At 38.7% G+C, this 25,121-nt stretch overlaps 1 protein-coding gene across 2 annotated transcripts in view; it reads right to left on the reverse strand.

The window, feature by feature from the left end:
* Positions 1-25,121, reverse strand: part of Adamtsl3 (ADAMTS like 3) — a 319,937-nt gene that overhangs the window by 183,992 nt on the left and 110,824 nt on the right. For both annotated transcript variants that reach the window (XM_076851278.2, XM_076851279.2), the window contains exons 6-7: positions 21,757-21,993; positions 5,497-5,623 (exon numbers count right to left, since the gene is read on the reverse strand). In XM_076851278.2, coding sequence (XP_076707393.2) covers positions 5,497-5,623; positions 21,757-21,993 — 364 coding nt within the window. The remainder of the gene's footprint in view (positions 1-5,496; positions 5,624-21,756; positions 21,994-25,121) is intronic.

Raw genomic sequence — 25,121 nt, forward strand, 5'->3', positions numbered from 1 at the left:
ACCTCTTTCCATTTTAGGACCTCCTTTCCACACTTCTCCAGAAAGAACTGGTTTCTTGACAAAATTCCTCTCTCGGCTTCTATCCTGGTTCAATTCAAATTATCTTGATTTCTATTCTCTCTTGGACCCTGACAAAATGAGGTGCTCTCTGATGATATTTCCAAACTTTTTAAGGCCATTGCTAACTTCAGGCACTTCCCCAGCCTGCAGAGCCACCTGTGACATTAGCCCTTGGTTCTCTTACCCAGGGCCCCTTCCTGAATTCACTCTTTATAGAACAGCCTGTCACTTCAACTGTCTTCCCCTGATCTGAGTTCTTCCTCTAACTTTGGTTTCTCCTACTGTTAGTTCCCTCTTCTGTGATATTCTAATGTCCATGCTTCCATACCTATCAGTAGCTCTCTTTAAAAACAATCTGCAGGGGCTGCGGTTATGGCTCAGTGGTAGAGTGCTTACCCTGCACGTGTGAGGCACTGGGTTCTATACTCAGCACCACATTATAAAAATAAATAAAATAAAAGTATTGTGTCCATATACAATTAAAAAAAATATTTTAAAAGAAACAGTCTGCAGACAGACCTATTATTGATTTGAAATTGTTTACAAATATCTACATTGAAGTTATGTAAGAGGTATGACGTCCCTTGGTACCCAAGTGAGTAATGTCTCTAATAAAAATATAGCTGGTGTTTACTGAGCATCTTTAGGTGCCCAACACATGTGGCACGCCCAGCATGGGTTGATTTATGCAGTCCTGACAACAACTCTACCAAGACAGTGCTGTGGTTATTCCCAGTTTGTAATGACTATGGTTATTGTCTCAGTTTAAAATGAGAAAACCAAAGTACACATGGAAGTTAAATAACTTGCCCCACTTACGCATCTGGGAAGCAGCAGATCCAGCACTGAAACCCAGGCAGTCTAGTCCAGAATCTCAAAGTCCTAGCTGCTTTCCTATATTGTATTTCATAATATAATTGTGTAAGATGTTTCTTAACATCTCTGGCTGTTAAAAATGGGTTTGACAATGTGAAGACTATAATGTAAGAATGCTGATGGAATCAACTGATATTACATGCCTGAAGAGAACTCTGGGAATTATAAAGCATTATATCAGTATCAGCAATGACAGAATGAATGGAATGCTGAGTGTGGGGCCTCCCACCCACTTAGAAGCAAGTGTGTCAAGTGCAGGTGCTAGAGTTCTGGTTGAGGAGGCCAAAAGGTCCTGTGGGGGACTTCCCTTCCTGGATAAAGGACACGATATTGGAAGACCTTTGTTACTAACTTCTTCCTTATCTGGGATGTGGCTGTAGTGTCTAAATGTTTAGTAGTGACTCTGTAGCTACAGAGATGAAAGCCACCCTCTCAGGATGAGGAGAGAGAAGATATCATAGAACAGCTTCTCAGCCGACTGCTCACCCCACACTTCTTAGAAAAGATACAAATAAGCTTGAATGTGCTGCACAGGCTGAGAGATTTGCTTCATCCTAGCTCCTTCCTTTGATCTTTCAGTCTTCATTCAAAGAATTAACAAACCCTTAGACCAAAGCCTCATTATTGCAAACATCCTGGAATATTTTACAGAAGGCTTCCTATTTGGACTTCCTGCTTCCAGATTCGCCGCACAAGTAACCCAACCTCCATCTATGGCCAGAATTTTTTTTTTTTTTTTTTTTTTACTAAAACACAAATCTGTGTCACGCTGCTGCCTAATTTCCTGTCATGACCCCAGTTAACATGAGATACAGAGTGCAACAAGGAAGGGTTGCATGGTTGACTCCTGAATGCCGTTCTGTTCTATCTGCCACTCTATTCAATGTGCCCTCAGGCCTGAGCCACATAACAGTACCTCCTCAAAAGAGCATGGTTTTCCTCTAGGAACTTCATGATTCCTGTGCCTAAAAGATCCTCCCTCTCTTCTCCCCTCCTGTAATATTCTGACCACATGGGGATAAGATTCCTACTTCATAAGTCACATCAAAATAAATTCAAATGAATAAAATTTAAAAGTACAAAAACAAAACCATAAATGTACCAGCAGAATATATGCACAATAATTTCCCCCTTCAAATTAGGAGTCTCCACAAACTACAACCTAAAGGCCAAATTCTGCTACAGCCTTTTGTTTGTTTTTAAGTACCCTACAATTTTTCATTCCTAAACAAAGGAAATAGAAGTCTCCATAATCCGCTGAAGCAAAAAGCTTCTGGAGTCCTTTCTAATTCTCATTTTGAAAGTTGAAAAGGTCCTGGTTATGCCCAGGTATAACTGGGCCATGTTTTGTTCTGACCTCACAAGAAGCCACCAGGAGGGAATTTCAAACACCATAGACAACCTGTAAATAAGTAGACATGGTGTGTCCTAATAAAACTTCATTTGCAAAAATATGCCTCAGAGACCTCTGGGAGGGGCCTAAAGATTAGGAAAGAGATTCCTTCTGGCCAAAGCAACCAGCTCAAACTGAATCATGGCTACACTGGTTAAGGGGAGAATCTCCATATACACTAAGAGGAGCACGTCTCCATTTACAATGACTCAAGGCAAGTGAATCCTCACTACACTGACTCAAGGAACATATTACAGGAATGTAAAAGGCTGGCTGTGGCTCTTTTGTCCATAAATACAGGAAGCATTTGATGGTAACCCATCAAACTCCCAGATAGAGCATTTGGTGGTTGTGGTCTTTTGATATTCATTATTTGATTTGGGTTTCTGTTTTGTTTTGTGGGGTCTAGGTATATGTGTGTGTGTGTGTGTGTGTGTGTGTGTGTGTGTGTTGTTTTGTTGTCACTGCTGTTTTATCTAGCATCCTTAGTTGGTGTAGTAAGAGTAGTCAGAGTAGTGTGGTGCTGCAGGAGCCAACTCCTGCTCTGAGACTACCTTCACAGTCCGTTATCAGGCCCTGAGACACACCAGGCAGGGGGACTTTGGCCAGGTAAATCTAGTCTGTCACCTCTTCACCAGTACAGGGGCGGCAGTGAAATTCCTGCCAAAGGGAGAAAGGGACTTCCTGTTTTACCCAAGCCAGATATGCTAATGACTGTGGAACACTAAAATGTGATCCAACTCTTTCAGGCCATTGAGCCCATGGAAAATAATTATATTATTGTGGAGCATGCAGGTGGAATACAGCTATGGCACCACATCTAAGAGACTAGTAGGAGGAAGAGGCCTGGAGACTATTCAAACAGATTGCAAGCACCATGCACTACTGCCATGAGAAGGGCATTGTGCATCAAGACCTGAAGGCAAAGAAAACCAGATGGATGCCAGAGGCAACATCAAACTCATCAACTTCAGCCTGAGTACCAGGTGCACAGCTGGGCAGAAGCTGAACAAATTTTGGTATTCTCTCTTGAACCTTGCCCTGAAGTCATCCAGTGGTAAGAATATGACTCCCCGCTCTTTCCCGGCTGAAGTCTGGAGCCTTGGTGTATTCTGTATTTTATGGTCACAGAGAGACCCCCATTTAGGGGGACCACCAGTAAGCAGCTGAAGGAGCAGATCATGTACATAGGTATGACATTCTTCCACGCATTGCCAATGGAGCATAGAGCCTCATCAAATACTGATGGTGGACAACATGCAAATCATGGGGCACCCATAGATGAGCCAGGGTGAGGAATATACACCCAGTCATTCTAGTGAGCCATTCCCCAAACACTTCAGACTCTGCAATTATGATAATCATGCTTGACATGGGTTATGATCCATATAATACTTGGGTGTCCCTGGAAAAATTAAAAAAAAAAAAAAAGGATGAGGTAATGGCTACATACCTGATACTTCAAGCACCAGAAAACTCAGGGGGCAGGCTGCATGTTCCAGGTAAAATTTGTACTTTGGAGGACTGGGCCTTGCCCAGGGTCTGCAGATCCTTTCCCTGTCCATCCAAAGAGGGTGCCTGTGAGCCTGTACTTCCCACCTTCCCCTTGCCCTATGAGCAGCAGCTGCCTGAGGAGATCAAGCAGTCACTGTAGAAGGGCAATGGAAGGGCCATCATGCCTGAGCACATGGACCTCACTCCCAGCATGGCCTCACAGCATGACCCTGTGTTCCCCAGGCTCAGCTCCTGGAGGATCATCAGTAGATGGGGCATAGAGAGCAGTAAGTCTTCCCAAGGTACCAAATCAGAAGAAAACTTACCCTCCACAGGACAACGCCATGACAACAGCAAAAGATAGAAGTGGGTGACTAGAAGGATCACCATCTACATTCAACAGCTGTGCTTTTGTAGGCCATGCTTCTGTGGGTTGTCATTCAAAAGAAAGAAAGAAAGGGGGGAGAGGGAGGGAGGGAGAGATAGAAGGAGAGGGAGGGAGGGAAAGAGGGAGGGAAAAAAGTGGCTGTGATGAAAGGAAAGCAGAAATATGCTAGATTCAGTGACTCCAATGAAAATGGAGATCTGAGAGAGACAAAAGCCAGTGGACAGCCAGAAGACCGTGAGCTCTGTGAATCCTGGTGTCATGGTGTGGATCTGTCAGGTGTGGAACATGAGGTGTGGAAACTGGCTGCAGGAGTGAGGTGTGCAAACTGACTCAGGCTTCTCTGTAAGGATACAGCCAGGAGCACATCCGGATCCACCAGGAGTATCCTCTGCTCCCATCTTGAGCCTGTATAAATGGGGACTCACTTCCTTGAGCCAATGTAGACAGAGACTTGCTCCCCTTGACTTAGTGTAGATGGAGATTCTCCCCTTAAATCCATGTGACATGATTCACTTTGAGCTGATTGTTCTGGCAAGAAAGAATCCCAGTCTTCAGACCCCTCCCTGAAGTCCCTGTGGCCTGTTTTGCAAATAAAGTTTATGGGAACACAGTCTGTGGGTACTTTTGCACTCCGATGGTGGTGTTGAATAGCTGGGATATGACCTGCAAAGCCTAAAATATTAACTAGCTGGCCCTCAACACAGAAAGTTTACTGACCACTGACTAATTAAAGGACTAATAAAAGGCAGATCATACTGAAATGAGAAGATGGAAACTTCTGAATAAATAAAACTTAGAAACTATTGATACCATAAACACAAACAAAAATGAAAGTCAAATGAAAACTGGAAAGCACGTTTGAAATAGGTATGATGTATTACAAGTTTACCAAAGGAAACAATTAACAAATAGGAAAACGGATAAATGATTTCAATAGCAAATGGAAAAATAAAAGGGGAAATTAATATGACACAATATTTTCTATCTTGTTATCAATCAAAGAAAGACAAATAAAAGAATGTATTGCTTCACAATTTACCTGAAAAATCAACAAATGTTTTTAAAATAGCAATACTCTATTGGCAAAGGTTCATGAAATGGTCAGCCTTCAAAGAGATAATAGGAACCCAACTTATGGTTATACTTTTAGAAAGAAATTTGACTTAAAAAAAATCAAAGCTATTTCTAACTAAAGAAGCTGTCAGAATTAGGAAATCGCTATTCTAGTAACAGTCTAAAATATATCTTGTTCTAGGGCAACAAGGTTTTGGGTTTCAAAACCTACGTTTTTCAGGAGAAACATGCGACTTTGACTGTCCCCGCACCAGCCTGCAGGTGGAGCCATCTCCAGCACAGACACCACAGTTGTCCTCCTTAGCGTCACTCCCCAGTTGCCGATCGCAGCCCACTGCCTGCAAAGGAAGGACCAAGTGGTCAAAAGCAGGTGAAATCACAGAGGCATGACTATGAGAAAGTCTCCCCTTTATGAAAACATAGTAGAAAATCTTAGGTATGTCATTTATATAATTCTTATGCAAGGTCCATAAAAGAAATGAAACTGACCCTCTAACCCTGCTCTTTTTTTTAATTTATATTTTATCCAGATACTTTTAAGTATATAAAATAAAAAGAAGCATTACAGATGTTTCCTCTTTGTCTCCCCACCATTTTCTTATCTCCCTATCCCCAAAGTTGGTCCATTCTCTCATTTCCTCCCCCAAACAGCCGCTATCTGAAATTGGTATACATCCTTCTGTCTGTGTTCTCTACAGCTACCTATATTCCACATCTATGTATCTGTATCATTATTCTATATTGTTACATCTCCTTTTTATCATTATCTATGTCTTTGCCTGCATAGCTCCACTTTTATATCATTATATCTATTATTTATGAACAATTTTTGAATAGATGTCTTATATGTTTACACTGTTGTTTTCCAGTTTTCAGAGTTACTTAGCACGTGGATGTATGTGTTATTTTCTAGATTGTGAGCTTCTTTATATGAAAAAAGCTGAGTTTTATATTTATATTTATTTCACAAATCTTTTACATTATGTGGGTGCAGAAAAATGAACTGATATGGTTGTTTATCTCTGCTTCTCATGCTCATCCAACTTTACATTTGTAAACCTGGTGTTTAAGTCCAGAGACTGTAGAGGCAGAGGGCCATGTATGCATCCTGACTCACTCACTATGCCTTTCAAAGCACAGGGCCATTCAGACTCTCAGAGACAGATTTTCCTCAACAGTAAAACAGAGATAATAATGCAAATGTGTACTTCACAGAAGCCTAGCAAAGATTAAACGAGAAAACATATGCAAAACTCTCAGTGTAATTATTAGAACATATCAAAGGGTTGAACAAAAGGTCAGTTTTATTATTTACTTCTGCATTCCACTTTTTTTGACTGCAGGCTAGCCCCTGTGCTTTGATTTAAGGAGGTGCTGAATCAGACTCTACACCCAAGGTGTTGAAGAGAAAATAAGACTGGAGGAAGTTCAAACCACATCTAGAGACTATTCTTTCCAAAACTTAGTGTTGAAGGGAAGGAGAAAGATGAAATGAGATTTTCAGGGAGAAGTAGGAAAAGTTCCAAGGAGCTCTAGGGAATAGCTTGTGCTTAGAGATATTTTCGAATTCACAAAGATCTGTCATGAGGAAAGGGTCTCCATTTGTTCTTTATGTTTCCAAACCGGTGAAAGCTATAAATTTAAGCATAATTTAGTTCGATATGAGAAAGTTTAAAAAGTCAGAGACTTCTTGGTGGGAAAAAACATAGAGGGGATTAAATTATTGGATGGGTGGCTGAATCCAATTACTTTTGAGATCCTTTGACCCTGCTTACATGATTTTATAAAGAAACTAATAAAATATTAATAATAACTGCTTTTTATAGAATGTTTACCAGGTACCTGGCATTCCTTATGTGCTGTACACGTTGTTTCACGGAATCTTCACAACAATTGTACTATTTAAGTGATACCTTCTATCTCCACATTACAAATGAGGACTCTGAAACATTACTGAGGTTAAATGACTTGCCAACATTACACAGCAAGGATATGGTGTCAATATTGGTTTTAAAACTCAGGTCATCTGACACCAAAATCTTAATGCTGTTATACCTTCCTCCACCTTGAGGATCCACAGATGGACAGCAAACGTTTCAGTCATACAGGTCATTATTTGAATATTTACAAGTACATGTGGAACAACTTAAGAGTGATTGATTTTGGAAACATACTTGCATGGTTGGGATTTGACCAGTGAGTAACTGTGTTCATACAACTTTCTCCAAGGGGAATAATTCTACCATGAAATTATAGAAATACTCTTCCTGGGCCAAACTGTGTCCTCACAGATCCATGTCCCTGAGCACTTTGCATTTCATGAGAATGAGAATCACCCTCTATCTGGTCATCCAGGAAGGGTGTGGGTTTAGGAGCTAGGATGGGCTTGTTTTGAAGAGCGTTCAGGGTCTTGCAAAATCTCAGGCAATCAAATTCCTCCCTGATCACTTAAACTTGCTTCATAAGTTTTTTAAAGTTAAAATTCATCCAAATCTTACAGCCAAATAAAGCATATGAAAACATCACAGAAAAATGGTATTAGAAAAGAAAGTTCGGTTGCCTTGTGATTCACAGAGTATATCCCTGAACTGCCCTTGAAATTGAAGGATGACTGGATTTTGGCTGTCATAGCCCACCAGAATCAACAACAAGCAACTTTCATGAAATTGCCTGAAACATTTTCAACTTCTGTGCCATCTCCTGATGTCAGGATATCTAATTACGTGATTTATAAACTCTAATGGATAAGCATACCAATAAAATGTATTAATATCTAATAAATAACAATTTTCAGTGCTGAGTATAAATTAATAAGATTCTTATCTTACAGTGTAGTTAATAAGACAAGTTACAAGTTACAAGATAAGGGTAACATAAACAAATATTTTAAATATATGAGCAGGGTGTTTTGAATTAAGCATTCATCTAGAAATCATAATTTGGGGTAAGAAGTATTTCACAGTTCCTACATGATTTCCTAATCAGCTTCTTAAAAGAAAAGAATGTTTAAATAAGTGCTTTTAATCCAAATTAAGCAAAACATGAATTTTCCAGATAGACCTAATTTAATACTTGAAACCAATTTTTTTCAATCAACTTCTGCTTCAGATTTGAGAAAACTGGATTTTATCTAAGAAAAATTCTAACATTTCAGGCTTAAAAATCAGAATGCATGGAGTTGTGGTAGTCATTAGGGATATTCATAAACATTTCTTTCTTTCAGCCCAGGGAAGGACTACACTTCCCCCACACCTGCTAGAAGTTACAAGTGTTCACTGTCTTTAACTAATGAAATAGGAGCCTAAACAACCTGTATCCCTTATTATTATTGTATAAAAAATGTGTTCAAATAAAGCCTATCAGCCTGAGTCTCTGGGACATCCAAAGAGCAGAGACCCACTGACCTGTTGGGCAAGTAGCATTCATGAGAAGTAACCTTTAATTGTGTAAGCCCCAGAGCTTGGGGGTTTAATGGTTTCTGCAGGAAAACCTTGTGTATATTACACAGCAGTACAATTTAATCATTCGTTCATAAAGCATAGTTATTAATAGCAAGGTGATTTTAAGAATTGAAAGTCTCACATTAAAATCCAGATTTGGGGATTGACAAAAAAAAAAAAAGAAAAGCAAAGAAAAGAAAGAAACATTACCACAGCTGCTTCCTTCACAATGAGCAGGCATGCTCCAGTTCTCCAGCCCTCTCCACTCACAGAACACACCTTAGTAGTCTCCCTCCCAGGGAGGATGCAGACATTAGAGTTTGAATCTCTATACTAAACTACCTATGCATGATTCCCAGGTTGTACTAACTGTCCTTTACTAGAATCAATTTCTATTTTCCGTTAAACTGTGGCTATACTTGTAGCCATATAGTATAGTGGTTAAGAAGATGGATTCTGGAATTAGGTTGCCTGGGTTGCCAACTCTGTTGTTTTCTAGCTCTGAATGTTTGTGTCCACCAGAACTACATGTACGAAAACATAACCTCCAGGGTAATGTATTAGGAAGTGGTCATTTGGAGGCTAGTAGGTCATGAGGGTGGGGCACTTATGTATGGGACTAGTGCCCTTTAATAAGAGGAATAGTTAATAAGAGGAGTAGAGACTCCTTTGCCCCTTCCACCACATGATGACATGGCCACCTTTGAACCAGAAAGTGGGCTCTCACCAGACCCTGAATTTAACAGCGCTTTGATCTAGGATTTCTCATCTTCCAGAACTATAAGGAACAATCTTTTATTATTTATAAGCTATCCAGTCTATGGTAGTTTGTTATAGCTGCTCAAATAGACTAAGGCACTCTTAAACCTGGGAAAATGCTTAGCTTCCTCAATTTCCACTTTCTTTATAAATCTACTTCACCAGTTTATATATATATATATATATATATATATATATATATATATATATATATATATATATTAAAGTGCTTAGAGAATGCCTGGAAAGCACACAGCATCAGGTTATTTATTTTTTTATATTAAAGTGCTTAGAGAATGCCTGACCCCTGGAAAGCACACAGCATTAATTGTGGTTGTTGTTATTATTATTATTTTGGTACCAGGGATTAAACCCACAGGTATTTAACCAGAGGCCATATCCCCAACCCTTTTTAAAGTTGTTTTTTGTTTTTAAATTTTGAGACAGGATTTTGCTAAGCTGCTGAGGGCCATGCTAATTTGCTGAGGCTGGCTTTAAACTTGTGATCCTTCTATGTCAGCCTCCCAAGCTGCTGGGATTATAGACATCCACCACAGCACCTAGCAGTTTATTATTTTTATTATAAATTCTAAGCGGTTTCTTCCTCCACTCAACTTTCAAGGAATTCAATATATATAAATGATAAAGCAAATTTGTTTGCAGTACTGGTATGATAAAAATCAGAAAAAGCAAATTTTATCCAGTGGCACAGTCATCCCGTGCTGTCTGCTGTGCTCAGGCTAGTAGAAAGTTGTTACCAAAGAGCTATGACATGTAGATGTAAATGAGCAAACTGTAAACACACCTGCAAAAATCATTTGTAGTCTGTGCCACGTAATCCTCAGGCTCACTTCCTAAAGCCAGCAGAGCAAATCACACTTTCTTTCCCCAATGACTGTGATGTCCATAGCCATATTTACAAGAAAGGGAATTTGTGTGATAATAAAATTAAGTCAAGGTCATGGAAGGAAAGATACTGTTTAAGGGAAGGCACTGAATTCAACTGGGAAGCATGTGAATCACTTCTGAGGAAGCACATTCAACTTCTTTTACTTGGAAAGCCTGGCCAAAAGAGCAACCAGCTTTTTGCAACCAAGTATCACCTGTGATTGCCCTCCAAATGGGCTTTTCACAAAACTATAACATGAAGGGCTCAGTTAAAATGGGCTAATTCATCATTGAAAACCAGCTTTCTCCTGCAGGCCCCTTCAAACCCAGGCTTATTCTGGAGTAAACTATGGCACTGGACTGAGATCATGAATAGAGGCAGATACTGTGTCAGTGAGCACAAGAGGAAGCCAGGGGAGGGGATCTAGGGTTGACAGAGGCTCTTCAGAGGTAACTATTTTTCTGGATGCTTGGAATGTTGATCATGAAAGGACACGTTTTTTTAAAACAAACTAAGAGGTGAATAATATCTCCTTTTTATCCTTTGAAAAGGCCAATGTTCGAAGATGTTAAGGAAGCAGCCAAGTGGTCTTCAGCCATTTCATTACAGATATGGGATCTAAATGCACTTCTCTCTAAATCTAAAGTACTCATAGTCCTGATCACAACCATGCATCACATGGACCAAGCAAGTCCATGACCTTGATTCAAGGTGATCTTGGCCTTCCACACTAACTGAGCCAAAGGCAGTGATTTTCTACTTCCTCTGGTTCTCCAAGGAATTATTCTGTATCCATTTTTGTCACATCCATTATCCTCAGAACATATTCAAATTTCTCCTCCCTCCTCAACAGCCTAAGCCAATTATTCCATCGGATGACTTTGCTCTCTATTTCACTCCATTTGAGGCCATTAAACAATAACTTGTCTTCCTGTCCATTCCCATACAAAGTGATCCGTGGCCTTAGTCAATCCATCCTACCTATCTCAAGGGTCCAAGTGTCCCTCTTCTGTCCTGTCCATGGGTAATATATCCCCTTTGTTTCTGCTTTCAACCCATATGATTTCCACAGGAACTTCAATTTGTCCACCATGTATTTCTATCTCTCAATCAACACTCCACCCTGCCCCCAGCAACATATATCCTTGCTCACTGGTGGGTTTACCATAAAGTTGATGAAGCTTCATTTCAGAGCCACCCTCCCCACCACCCATACTCTGCCAGCCACTTCCCCCCAGCTTGAATCCCCCGAAGTGCCAAGCACTGCTAGGAGGCAGAGTATGCTCAGTGGAGGGGGAAAGCTGAGTTACAACCAGAAAGAATTTCTAAATGAAAATCTGCCAAATAGCCAAAAGAAATCTTAGAAAAAAGGCACCTGAGCCTCTAAGGCTGTAGTAGTCATGTATTGTGAGTTCTCTCTCACCTTAGCAAATAGTTACCTGGTACCCACCTTTGTGTCCATAAGTTTGAATTCTTTTTCATAAAGAGGTAACCTTCTATCTATATGTGCTTCTGACAACATGACAATTGCATCTGTTCCAGTCCTTCCCTATGTCTCTGGAGAGCTGCCTTGGACCTCACATTCTTTTTAGAATCTCTCCATTTCTATTCTTCTAATTTAAACTGTTTGAAAGGCTGAATTTATGCTCATCATCCCTAATCATTTCAGCCCATTCATTCCTCACCAGGAATAGTGGGTTGAATTGAGCCTTCCTCCAAAGACATGTCCACCCTCAGCCTCTCAACCTGTGAATGTGACCTTACTTGGGAAAAGTATTTTTGCAAATATAATTAAGGATTATTAGATGAAATCATCCTGGATTTAGGCAGTGCCCCAAATCTCATGACAGGTGTTCTTATAAAAATAAGGAAGACACAGAGAAAGATAAGAGAAGGTGAGATGAAGATAGAGGCAGAAACTGCAGTGATGCATGCATAAGGAAGGAACACCAAGGCTGACCACCACTAGGAGCTAGAAGAAGAGGAGGGACATGGAATGGATTCTCTTCAGAGCTTCCAGAAGGAATGAACCCTGCTGATAACTTGATTTGGGACTTCTGGCCTCCAGAACTGCAAGAGAAAAATTTCTGTCATTTTAAGCCACCACGTTTATGATAATTTGTTATAGCAGCCACAGGAAACTAATACAACCTGTTATCTTCCAGTACCTATTCCAGGTATTGACACTGATCAAGCTGAAATGAACTTTCTTTGATCAAAATGAAATGAGTATATTTCACTTATTATCCCTCCTGGCTTCTCTAAGATATTTGATACTGCTAACCTTCCTTCTAAAATACCCATATCTTCTGTTTTAATGGTCTTTATAATATATACAAGGCTATTCTGTTCAGTCCCCAACAGGGGCACTTCTCCTTATCTTTGCTCCTTCAATGATGAGGGCCAGAACTCCACCCTTTGCAATCTGTTCTTCTTACCCAGTCTTCAAGGACATTTACTTTAACCCAGTGACAACCCCAGATCTATGTTTCTAGTCTAGAATTCCCTTCTAAGGTAAATATCTTCTGTCTTGGGAAATGACCTCATTATACTTAGTGATCATTTCAGATAACCAGACATCATTCTAAACTCCCTCTCCTGCCCACATCCAATCAAATGTTCAGTCCTCAAGGATCTGCTTCTTAAATCTCTGAATGTCTCCCCTCTTCCATCATCCTATCCCCTGCCTTGCTTAAGCTCTTGTTATCCCAAGCTTGGCCTTCCACTATGTGGCCAGATCCTGCCTTCTCTGGATAATCTGCCACGTTGACACTAAAACCAACTTTCAAAGGATAAGCCCAACACTGAGCTATTTCTCATAAAAATTCCTCAATGGCTCTTCTCCCAACTTTCAGAATAAGCTAACACCTGGTTTTAACCTGAACTTATACCCTCATCTTCTAACACTATTCCACAGGTGTTTTTCACCTCAGTTTAAGGGTGTCAGAATGAACTGACACCCTTAAACATACTTCCTGCTATATCCCCATTCCCTCTGCTTGGTCACATTGGTTCATTTAATTTCCAACCAACTTTCCAAAATCTCAGCACCCAAAATCACCTCATCCAGAGTACTCTCCTTGAGCCAAAACGAAATTGCTTTTAATAACAAATTCATTCCAATTATAAAAGCAATGCATGCTCATTGTTTAAAACTTGGGAAATAAAAGGTTTGATCCTACAGATAAATGATTATGATTACTATTTAGTGGAAAGTCCCAGAAGTGAACTAGTAGCAGTAGAGGGAAACAATTGAAGTAAATGGAAAAGAAGAAAGCAGTAGTAAGCTATGACCTAGGGGAAGATTAGTCAACAGAAAGGATCAGGTAATATGTGCATGGCTAGGAGATAAAAGAAGAGAGATTAAGTAGGCAGCCAAAGGGTGTGGTCTGTCTAGTCTTGGGATAAGATGGTAGCAATGAGAGTGGGAAAAAAATGAAATGTGAGATATAGAGCAGAGGTACCTGGATATAAGGGACATACAATTAAATACATAGTGTGACAGCAATATGACATCCAAAAGGTAATATTGAGAATTCTGTGTCATAAACAGAAATGAAAAGGAAGAGCAGTTATAAGAACTAATGAATCTGGGAAGGATGATGATAGTTTATTTGCAGGAGCATGCTGAATTGGAGTAACCTATGGGATTTTCTAGAGGAATATTGAGCTCGAGCTAGAAAATTCAGGATTGAAGGTTGAGAAAGAAATAAAGACGAGACAAATATTATTTGAACAGTCTCTGCATTTGCAAGCAGAACAGACTCATTTGTTCAATCATGGGGCCAGGAATGGTTTGGATGAACAACACACATGATTACTGTCCTTGAAGTACTTACATTCTGGGGTGGGAGACTATAAAACATCAAACAACCACACAAATAATAATCATAAAATGGTATAAGTGTAATGAAGAGGTAATTATAATAAAACTAGGAGCACTAATTTAGGTGACATAATTACAGAAGGCCTCTTAAAGGAAGTGACATTAAATGAATAAAAATAATCAGGATCGTGAGTAGGAGACCAGAATAGAATTAAACTAGAAATAAATCACAGAGAGATAGCTGGAAAGTTCCAAAATGCTCAGAGATTACACAGCATACTTCCAAGTAACAAATGGGAAAAAAGAAACTCGAGAAGTTTCAAAATATTTTGAACTGAATAAAAATGAAAAACACAACTTATCAAAATGTGTGAGAGGCAATGAAAGCAGTGTTTAACAGTGGGAATGTGTAGTAGTAAAGGTATTGTATAAGAGAAAAAGAAAAAAGAGGGAAAGACAGCAAGTAGAGGAAGGGCGCGATTTCTAGTCCATCCATGGCTCAGGATTCAAGTAATGGAAATACTGCTTCCCAGTGAGCCAAGTGACTGAGGGAATACCCCCAAATCCAATATCAGAATCACAGACACAGAAACGCAGGTGCTTTGAACACAGGGCAGGAAAGAACCCCTGGGAATCCAGTTGATAATAATACTGGACCTGGTTCACTGCAGAGGAAAGGGGCTACCCAGGTAGTAAGAGAGACACTCTGCAAAGAAAATCTGTCACAGAGGAACCCGTGGAACAGCAGGTATTCTGAACTTAAGTGATGTAGAGGCAGTGCCGGGTGAGCTGGTGTGTGAGGGGTGCCCTGCGCTTCCTGGTTGGAGAGCCAGGAGCTGATGTTGAATGCTCTCCTGAAGTGACCATGGCTTCAAGCTGTGGAGCAGGGACTGTCCTATCTGTGCCTGCCATGAGATCCAGAGTCCATGTAGAAGGGCACAACTGGGGCAGGCACAAAAGGGACTCAGGCCAGGGATACAGAGCGCTTCTCACTTTCCCTTTAGGTTTGGCAACTTGCAAGATTAGCCAAAGAGAACTCAAACTGGATAGGCAGGCAGATCTGCTCAGCATCTGATCTTGACAAGAACACATTGGTGGGCCTTGGCAAGCTGGTCCCCTTGATCCAAGAGCAGAGTTCTCAGGAAGCTACCCAAGATTCAGACACCCAGCAGAAACAATAAGGCAAGTGGAACAATTCTCTCTAGAGCAGACACCTCATGACAAAGTTTGAAAGGTTGGCCTAAAAAAACGCCAGTTCCTGAACTTCACGTTTTTGACTTTGCATCTGCCCCCCTGGGAATGCATCTACCTAGTTTGCACAGGTGAAATTCCATCGGTCACTACCTCTCATTCTGTCCTACCTTAACCTGGCAAGAAGGGAACTGAGAGCTACAACAACCAACTTGGGTCCCAGTCCACTCCACCTGGCACTGAGTGAGCAACTCAAAGAAAATGGGCTTGACAGCCCCTGGCCCTGGCTCTCCCTGAGGAAACACAGTCCAAGAAGAAACAGAGAAAAGGACAACATGGCACAGGCAATGACTATCCACACTTGTCAGCAGTTTTCACCCCCTCCATGGGAACAATCCTTTCATTTTTTCACTAAGATTTTTTCTTCTTTTCTCCTTTTACCACCAAGCATGAGTGTGAATGTATGTAGGTGTGTGTGTGTGTGTGTGTGTGTGTGTGTGTGTGTGTGTATGGGTGTTCTATCTGAGCTAATTGACTCATGGACACACACACACACACACACACACACACACACACATATATACACACACACATTTATTTTTCTCTCTTCGTTTTTATCATTTTTTTTCATTTTTCTTCTTCTTCCACTCCCCCATCCTTTTCTTTCTTCATTCATTTGTTATTTTGCCTTGTGTTTGACTCTAGAGGGAAGGAGTTTTTTTTCTTGTTTTGGTGTAACTTTTAATTTGTTGGTTTTTGTTTCTCTTATTAGCCCTCCTCTCCTCTCTTCCCCCTTCACCAGACAAATTCCCTTGCTCTCTTCCTCTCTCTCCCTCCCCCCCCCCCATTATTTATTCCTTTTATTTTTTATTCCTCTTTCTTTATAGCCATCACTGGCTATCTCTTTCCTGCCGCTACCTTGGGTTTACTTTGTGAATATTTTTTTAAATTTATTTTTTTAGTTGTACACATACCTTTATTTTATTTATTTATTTTTATGTGGTGCTAAGGATCGAATCCAGGGTGTTACACGTGCTAGGCGTGTAACTCTACCACTGAGCCACAACCCCAGCCCCACTTTGTGAATATTTTAAACTTTCTTTTACCTTCTTACCCTATTTCATTTTCTCTCAATGAACTGTAATTTTATATCTTTAATAATAATTTAGGTTAAATAATTCCTGACTCCATCATTCATGTTATGCTGTGGGGAGGGCATAGTTGACACCTGCTGCATACTTTAATACTGGATCTCATTTACAGCTATTTATTGTTGTTGCTATTGTTAAATGATGACCTCGCCACTCCTTTTTTGTAGTAATTAATGGTGTAAGTGCCAATCAAATGCTGTAATTGATCATTACTGTTGTTGCTGTTGCTTATTTCTTATTTTTCTGAGAGGAGCTGGGAAATTACTGGTACACTACAAGTTCAAGGGTAGAGCTTCCACAGTGGGACTACACCCACAACTCAGTAAGGTGACAATACCCCTTTCCCAGGCTAAAAGTTACCCTATTCAAACTTCAGCAATATTTTAACACAGAGAAGAAGGAGATTTTAAAAACCCCAAGCCAAAGACTGGGCTCCAAGTAGAAATGACTAGAGGGGAACATCAGGTCCCACTCTTGGGTATCTACACCAACAGCAAAATCAGAGAAAGATTCCAAAAGGATGGCTCAAAAAAAGCCATAGTGTTATAGCTGCTCTATAAAAATGAATTAATTCAGCAGTTCTGCAATGGAAAACTTAGAGGCATTGGCAGCTGAAATTAATACTTGGATTGCACTGAACCTATATGTTGAAGCCAAGAGATACCAACAACTTATTACAAAAGAGACAACTATACACCAATGAACATCCTTATGAAAGAGAAAGTGGATCCATCTCAAGAGCTCCACAAGTCCAATACTTTGGAAACCATGAAGAAACAATCATGTTTCCCCACAAAAGTTATAATCCCCTAACAATTTTTGAATAGAAACCAGTGAGAAGTCCTGGAAATGGAAGACAATAAATCAAATTTTTAAAAATCACTTGAAAGTATAACCAATAAGCTAGATTGAACTGAAAACAGTCCTCAGGCCTCAAGGACAGGGTATTTGAACTGGAACACTCAACACACACTAAAGAAAAATAAAGATAAGACCATGATCAAAATATATAAGAACTCTGAGACAACATTAAGAGACAAAACTATCCTGATGACTTACTGAGTTATCAGGATAGACAAGGGCATAGAATACAGGCTAATGGCATTAAGAACATTTTAATTAAGATGAGAGCAGAAAAAAAATTGAACCTAAGGAATGCAGTGGATGTCCACCTACAGAACACATACAGAAGCCCAAATAGGCAAGATCAAAAAATAACCTCTTCAAGACACATCACAATCAAAATGTCTAACAAAGAAAACAAGGACAGAGTATTAAAAAAAACTGCATGAGAAAATATCAGATCACTTTTAGAGGTAGACCAACAATATTCATTTCAGACTTCTTAACTCAGCCTCTAAAAGCCAGGAGAGTTTGGAATGAGGTAATACAAGCTCTGAGAGAAAAAAAAAAATGCCAGCCAAGGTTGCTATATTCAGCAAGTTTATCATTCTGAATTGAAAGGGAAATTTAAAAATTTCCACAACAAGGATGAAATGAAAGAATTTGTGACCACTAAATCAGCACTAAAGAAAATACTTAAGGAAATGCTACAAAAAGAATTTTAAAAGAAGCCTCAGAACTCTCAAATGGATGAAGCTATCTGGAACAATTAAGCAACTGAAAATTAAGTACAAGTTAAATCCATGAAGCAAGCCAAAATAACCAGATAATAAACATCTTTCCATAATAACTTTGAATGCAAATGGTCTCTACTTTCCCATTAAGACACTGGTAGAGTGAATTAGCAAACAAGACCCAACAATATGTTGTTTGCAAGAAATTCATCTTATAGGCAAACAAATCCATAGACTGAAGATTGGTTCGATGTACATAACTGAATAAATGTAATTCATCACATAAACAGAATCAAGGACAAAATCACATGAGCATCTCAATAGATACAGAAAAAGTCCCTGACAAAATTCAGCACCCATTCAGTTAAAAACAGTTAAGATACTAGAAATAGAAGAAATTCACCTCAAAGGCTATGCATGACAAAACTAAAGCCAACATCTTACTATACAGAAAAAACTGAGAGTATTTCCTCCAAAATCAGGAAACAATGCAAAGATGTCCACTCACACCACTCCCTCTCAATACAGTTCCTGAAACTCTAGCCACAGCAATCAAGCAAGAGAAGAAAATTAAAGGAATATAAAAAAGAGAAGAAAATTAAAGGAATATAAAAAAGAAAATTATATCTCTGCTGATGATATAATTCTAGAGAACCTCAAAACTTCACCACAAGACTTCTAACCCTGATAAACAAATTCAACAAAGTAGCAGGTTACAAGATGAACACACAAAAATCAATAGCTTTCTTATATTCTAACAATGAACCTGAAGAAAACTATTCCATTCACAACCATCTAAAAAAAACACTTGGGAATAAATCTAACCAGAAAGGTGAAAGATTTCTCCAATGAAAATTATAAAACACTGATGAAAGAAATAGAGGAAGACCTTAGAAGATGGAAAGACTGTACAGGTATAATTAATATCATAGGTAGGTAAAATTAATATCTTAAATGGCCATTTTACCAAAAGCCATCCACAGAATCAATGCAGTCCCAATCAAATTTCCAATGGCATTCTTCACAGAACTAGAAAAATGTCTTAAATTTTATATGGAAGAATAAAAGACCCAGAATAGTCAAAGCAATCCTGAGCAGCAAGAGTAATGCTAGAGGCATCACAATAACTGATCTCAAATTAAACTACAGAGCTATATAATGCAAACAGCATATATTGGCATAAAAATAAGTATGAAGACCAATAGAAAAGACTAGAATTCACAGAGACAAATCCACATAAATACAGTCATCTAGGGAATGAAGTTGATCAAAATAAGATATGTGCATGTATAAATATATCACACTTAATTCCAATGTTATATATAACTAAATGCACCAGTTAAAAATAAATAACTAGGCTCAGGAAGAAATGAAGCAAACTATGTGATATTTACTTATGAATGTGTCAAAATAAATCCCCACTATTACATATAACTATAATGCACTAATTAAAAAATACAGAATGTAAAAAAAGAGAGAACAAGAAGAAATGCAATCAATCATCTATGTTTCTCCCTTAGAAAACTAGAAAAGAAAAGCAAATTAAAACCAAAGTAAGCAGAAGAAAGTAATTGCAAAAAATAGAGCAAAATTCAGTCAATGTGAAAATGGTAACTCATCAGAGAAAATCCACAAAACCAAAAGTTGTTTTTTAAGAGTTTTATACAATTAATATTTTATTAGTCAGCCTCTAACTAGGCTAAGAAAAGAAAGAGAGGAAACAAAATACTATTATCAGAAATTAAAGCAGAAACATTGTTACAGATCAGAACCATGAACATTAAAGAAAGAATATTATGGGCAAATCTATACCCATAAGCTCATAACCCAGGTGTTAGACTCACATCTTTAAAAACAAAATCTGCCCACAATCACACAAGAAAAAATAGACAAAGTAGGTCCATGTCAAAATAACTTAACCAATAATTAAGTACCTTCAAAAACAGAAAATACTGAACCCAAATGGGTTTACCACTATATTCAACCAAATTCTTCAGGAAGAAATTTTACCAATTCTTTTTTTTTTCTTTTTTATTTTTTAGGTGTAGATGGACACAACACAATCCCTTTATTTTTATGTGGTGCTGAGGATCGAACCCGGGTCCCGCCTGTGTGAGGCGAGTGCTCTACCACTAACCCACAATCCCAGCCCTATACCAATTCTTTAAAATCTATTTCAGAAGACAGAAGCAGAGGGAATACTTCCTAACTCATTCTCCTATGAACACACATATAAAGGTCTTCAATAAAACATTAGTAAATCAAACCCAACAATGTATAGAAAGAATTATGCACCACAGCCTAATGGAATTTATCCCAGGTATGAAATGTTGGTTCAGTATTTAAAAATCAATTAATATAATTCATCACATAAATAGGCTAAAATAAAAAATAACAAATGACCGTATCAAGAGACTCAGAAAAAGGATTTGACAAAATCCATCACTAGAGTATTCATAATTAAAACTCTCAGCAAACTAGGAATAAAGGAGAATTTCCTCAACTTGACAATGAATGTTTATTAAAAAAAAAAAAACCTTAGAATTAACATCATTCTTAATGGTGAGAAAGAAACTAGATACATTCCCTTTGAGATCAGGTACAAGGCAAAGATGCCCCTCTCATTACTACTTTTCAATGAGATCCTGGAAGTCCTAAGCTAATGCAACAAAACAAGAGTTCAAAGCTCCTCTTCAAGTCTGAAAGTCTGGAGTACCTGACACTTGATGGGTGGTGGGGTTGCTCCCTTGCTGTTATCGTTGCTGCATTTGTTATGAGAATAACTGAACATATGGAAAGCTAGATGTTTGTTATTTTTTAAACAATTTTTAGAGTTTCAGAAGAATTTCCCATCATTTTCCTGTGACCCCTACACTGTCTCTGCAGCCAACCGCAGCATCTTATTATAAGGGTTTATGTCTCAGTCACAGTCACATGTAACAGAATTCTGCAAAGTCCATCTGAGAAACCTGCTGGAATGCATTCCTGCTAGGATTTCAGTGAATCCCTGCTCCCAAATACCCAAAACAATGGATTGATTTTAATAAGAGAGACCACCAGTGTTATCCTTCCAAAGCAGTGGTTCTCAAAGTGTGGTCCTCCACCAGCCACATCAGCATCTCCTAAGAACTTGTTAGAAGTGCAAGTTCTTAGGCCCCAGTCCAGACCACTGAGTTAGAAATTCTGGAGATGGGCCCAGCACTCTGTCAACACAAGCCCTCCAGGGGATTCTGATGCCTATTCCCACTGGAGAATCAATGATCAAGAAGAATCACAAGTCATATACTGCAATCATTCGGTTCTCTGTGGGTGAAGTTTTTTAAATGAGTAAAACATGATTCAAAGGCTCTTGGCATTCTCTAAAATATTTTTACTTCGGGTTGAGGTGGTGGCTCAGTGGTAGAGTGCTTGCCTAACATGTGTGAGGCACTGGGTTCGATTTTCAGCATCATATATAAATAATTAAGAAATAAAGAACCATTGACAGCTAAAAAATATTTTTAAAAAGATTGCCTTTAAAAAATAAATAATAATAAAGGCCAATATTTTTCCTGCATGAGCAAAAAGTACAGAAGAAATATCGAGAGGTGTCATGACACATTCCCTAATCAGGTACATGGGAGGCAGGTGTGGCTTACCTGACAGATGCCACTGATACACATATCCAGGGAGTCAGCATTGCAACGAGTTCCATCCAGTACTTTGGGTGCCAGCTCCACTACCAGGTTCTGTCCCCGTGCATGACACTTGAGTGCACATGGCGCAGCAGGATCATTATATTGTGGAAGCCATTCATAATAACGCCCCTGATACTGGACATCATTGTAGGCTGAGCACTGTTGGGCTCTAAAGTCTTCTGCATCTGGGGGACAGTCCTGGAGGCAGAGAAAAAGGAACATCACCCTCTGACACATCACCCAGGGACAGGGGCCAGCAGAGGGCTGAGCAAGGCCACCAGAATTTCATAAGACCAGAATCCACTTGCATCTTTACTTGGAAACACCTCATTCCTTCATTATTTCCTCCTTTTTAAAAATTAGAAACTGAATCTATAGCTACGAAATTCCACCTGGGATCTTGCAATAAAAATCCATACAGGGAATCGTCTCATTCATTCTGATGACTTTTCCACTTGGGTATTTTTGTTTATCAGATAATTAAAGTTTACCATTTTAGGTACCAAATCTTGCCCTCATTTAACAATCTTGGATACAAATTTCCAAGTGCAATATATGGCCTCCTTCTTTATTGAAACAAGGGAAACTAAAGGCCCTTGATATTTCTAGGTGATTCCAGGTCTTCAGAGAAACACAAATTATTATTCATGCTTTCTGGAGTAATTTCAATGGGAAGGATTATTTGCTCCTAATTTAATCCCAAAGTACAGGGCTTTGTGAAACTTGTTATCTTTGCTGTTGTTTTATTCATGTGCCTTTTCTCCCTCGTCAGGCCTCCATCCTTTGCTCTTCACTGATACCAAACACTTGCTTCCACTGGCTATAGGCTGGGCAGCAGATAATGTCACTTGTTCAAATTCTGTCTACAATGAAAACAAGTAAATTGTAGCAAACACTCTAAGGCACTTTCATAATGATAGTTTATAAAAAGCACTTGGATAAGTATTGATGATTCTGGGGTCTTTTTACTAAATTACTAACTCCTTCCTCTAGGCATTTCCAGAATAATGTGCTGAATGATAAAAGCATTGACTTTCCTCATTGAATTTTGGTACACCAAAATTCCTAATTAAAGAAAACAGATACAGAAAAAGGCAATATATTATTTGATCTTTTATTATTAAAATAATTAGTATTCTTTGTAAACACTTGGGGAAATAGTTCCAATTAAAAATAAGTAACTTATATGTATATTAAGAATTGTAATGCCAAAAAAAAGAGTACATGTATAATGGCATAATTTGGCATAAACATACTTTATATACAGAATTATGAAAAATTGTGCTGTGTATGGGTAGTAATGAGTGTAATGTATTCCACTATTGTCATGTATTTAAAAAATAAATTAAAAAAATAAGTAACAAAGATTCTTGTATCTAAATCTTTATACAAATTTTGGTTATCTCCCGAAGACTAGTTTCTAAGTCAAAGAGTATGCTAGTTTTGTGGACTATTCAAAATACTGCCAAATTGTCCTCTATAAAGGTATTATTACCAGGTTATATAAGTTTCTTTTTCTCGATACTTCTTTCAAGTTTGTACGTTAATAATTTTTTAATATTCTTCTAATCAAAAGTATAAAACAGAATTTCATTGCTTTCCTCTATATTTTCTTTTTATTATTTAGGTTTAATGTCTTCATGTATGTTTGCTTTTTGTACCAACCCTTCAAAAATTTCCTATTTTATATCCTTGATTCATTTATCTACTGGAAAGTATGTTGTTTATTATTTTAGGAGATAAAACTATTAACCTTCATAGTGAGGTTATCAAGTTGTCATTTGTGTTGGAAATATTTTTTCCCATTTAATTTTGCTTTTGGTACTTAGTTTATTCTGATGAATGGTATGAGTCAGAAATATAGCTCTATTTTTTTTCTCACTAATAGATACTAATAAATTTTCAGCCAGGATTTTAAATCATAATTTCTCCCCTTTCTACTACTTGACCTTTGTGATTCACCATGTATATGCTTTCAGATTTTGTGTTATTAACTGCCTTGAATCTTGTTTGGAGAGTGACTAGGGAATACACAAAAAACAACTGACAAACTATCTCCTGGAATTAGTTGTGCTGTTTTGCTGAGAACCCCTCCAAAATACCATTTTGTATCCACGTTTTTGTTGTCTTAGGCAGATTAAATTCTGAACTCAGGTCACACCTATGGAAGCAAGTCAAACTGAAGAACATTGGAATCAGATGACTTTTCTCTCTTGAAATGAGGACTTTGTCCTCCATCTGGCCATAGACAAGATCAATGATAAAATGACATCACCTCCTTTTCCTCTAGCCACAGCCAGTTTTCTCTGTATCTGATTCTTTGAAACCAAAGAAACATGTGTAAGAGAGCAGCAGGGTGCAGGCAACTCCCCTGCACGTGGCCCCTGACATTGCCAGCACTCTCTAGACACGAATGTGCTGGCTGCCTCACTCTGGCCTTCGTTAACCTCCATAACACAATGAAGTTTCAAAAAATTAATGAAAGTTAGTTAACAGAAGACAGCTTAGAATGGCAGCTAAGCTTAGTCCCTGCCCAAACTGTAGCCAGGTGTGTGTCCTCCCTGGCCATAGCTGACCACCCAGGAACAAGTATCTGGCCCATGCCAGGTTAATTTTTCCCAGGCATTTGGAATTGCAACCAAAAGAGCCAGAGCTGAGAAGTCACATGAGTCCAGGCTGGGCTGGCCATTTCTTTTATGAAATGAATATTGAAGCAAACCAAGGTAGTTCCCACAGCAGAGAAGAATGAATTAGATAAGAACGAAGACGATAAACCATGCATTTCAATAAAAGGGGCAAGTAACCTATGTTCCTTTCTGATTTTTGGCTCCAGGTCTTCAAGGTCTACTTATGCTTAAATTCCATTCTATAACCACAAATCCATTCAGTGAATCCCATTTTTCTAGAGCTCATTTTAGTAGGTTTCTCTGTTCCTTGTGTCAGAGTGGGGTAGGTAGGTAGATAGAGCAAGAGGATGGGAGAGGGAGAATAGGGCTCACTTCTTCTTTAGTTATGAAAGATCACTTTACCTCAGGAGATATAAAAACCTCCTTCACCACAAGATACTACCTTCTAAAATTAAAGAAACTGGGTGTGACCACACTAAGGGATTTTCTAACTTTGGAGCATATGCAAATCACTGTCACTGTCATTTTGGTAACCCTAGGCTCACTGTAATATAATTTATAATGCAGTTTTGACACCCCCTCCAAAGCCCCATAGATCCCACTTAGGTACTGATATGAATTTTTCCAACATGGTGAAATGAGCTCAGGTGCACTAAGCCATGGTGGGAAACCACAGTAACCATCCCAAACATAATACAT

Source organism: Callospermophilus lateralis, chromosome 3 (genome assembly GCF_048772815.1).
Source record: "Callospermophilus lateralis isolate mCalLat2 chromosome 3, mCalLat2.hap1, whole genome shotgun sequence".
Taxonomy (NCBI): Eukaryota; Metazoa; Chordata; class Mammalia; order Rodentia; family Sciuridae; genus Callospermophilus; species Callospermophilus lateralis.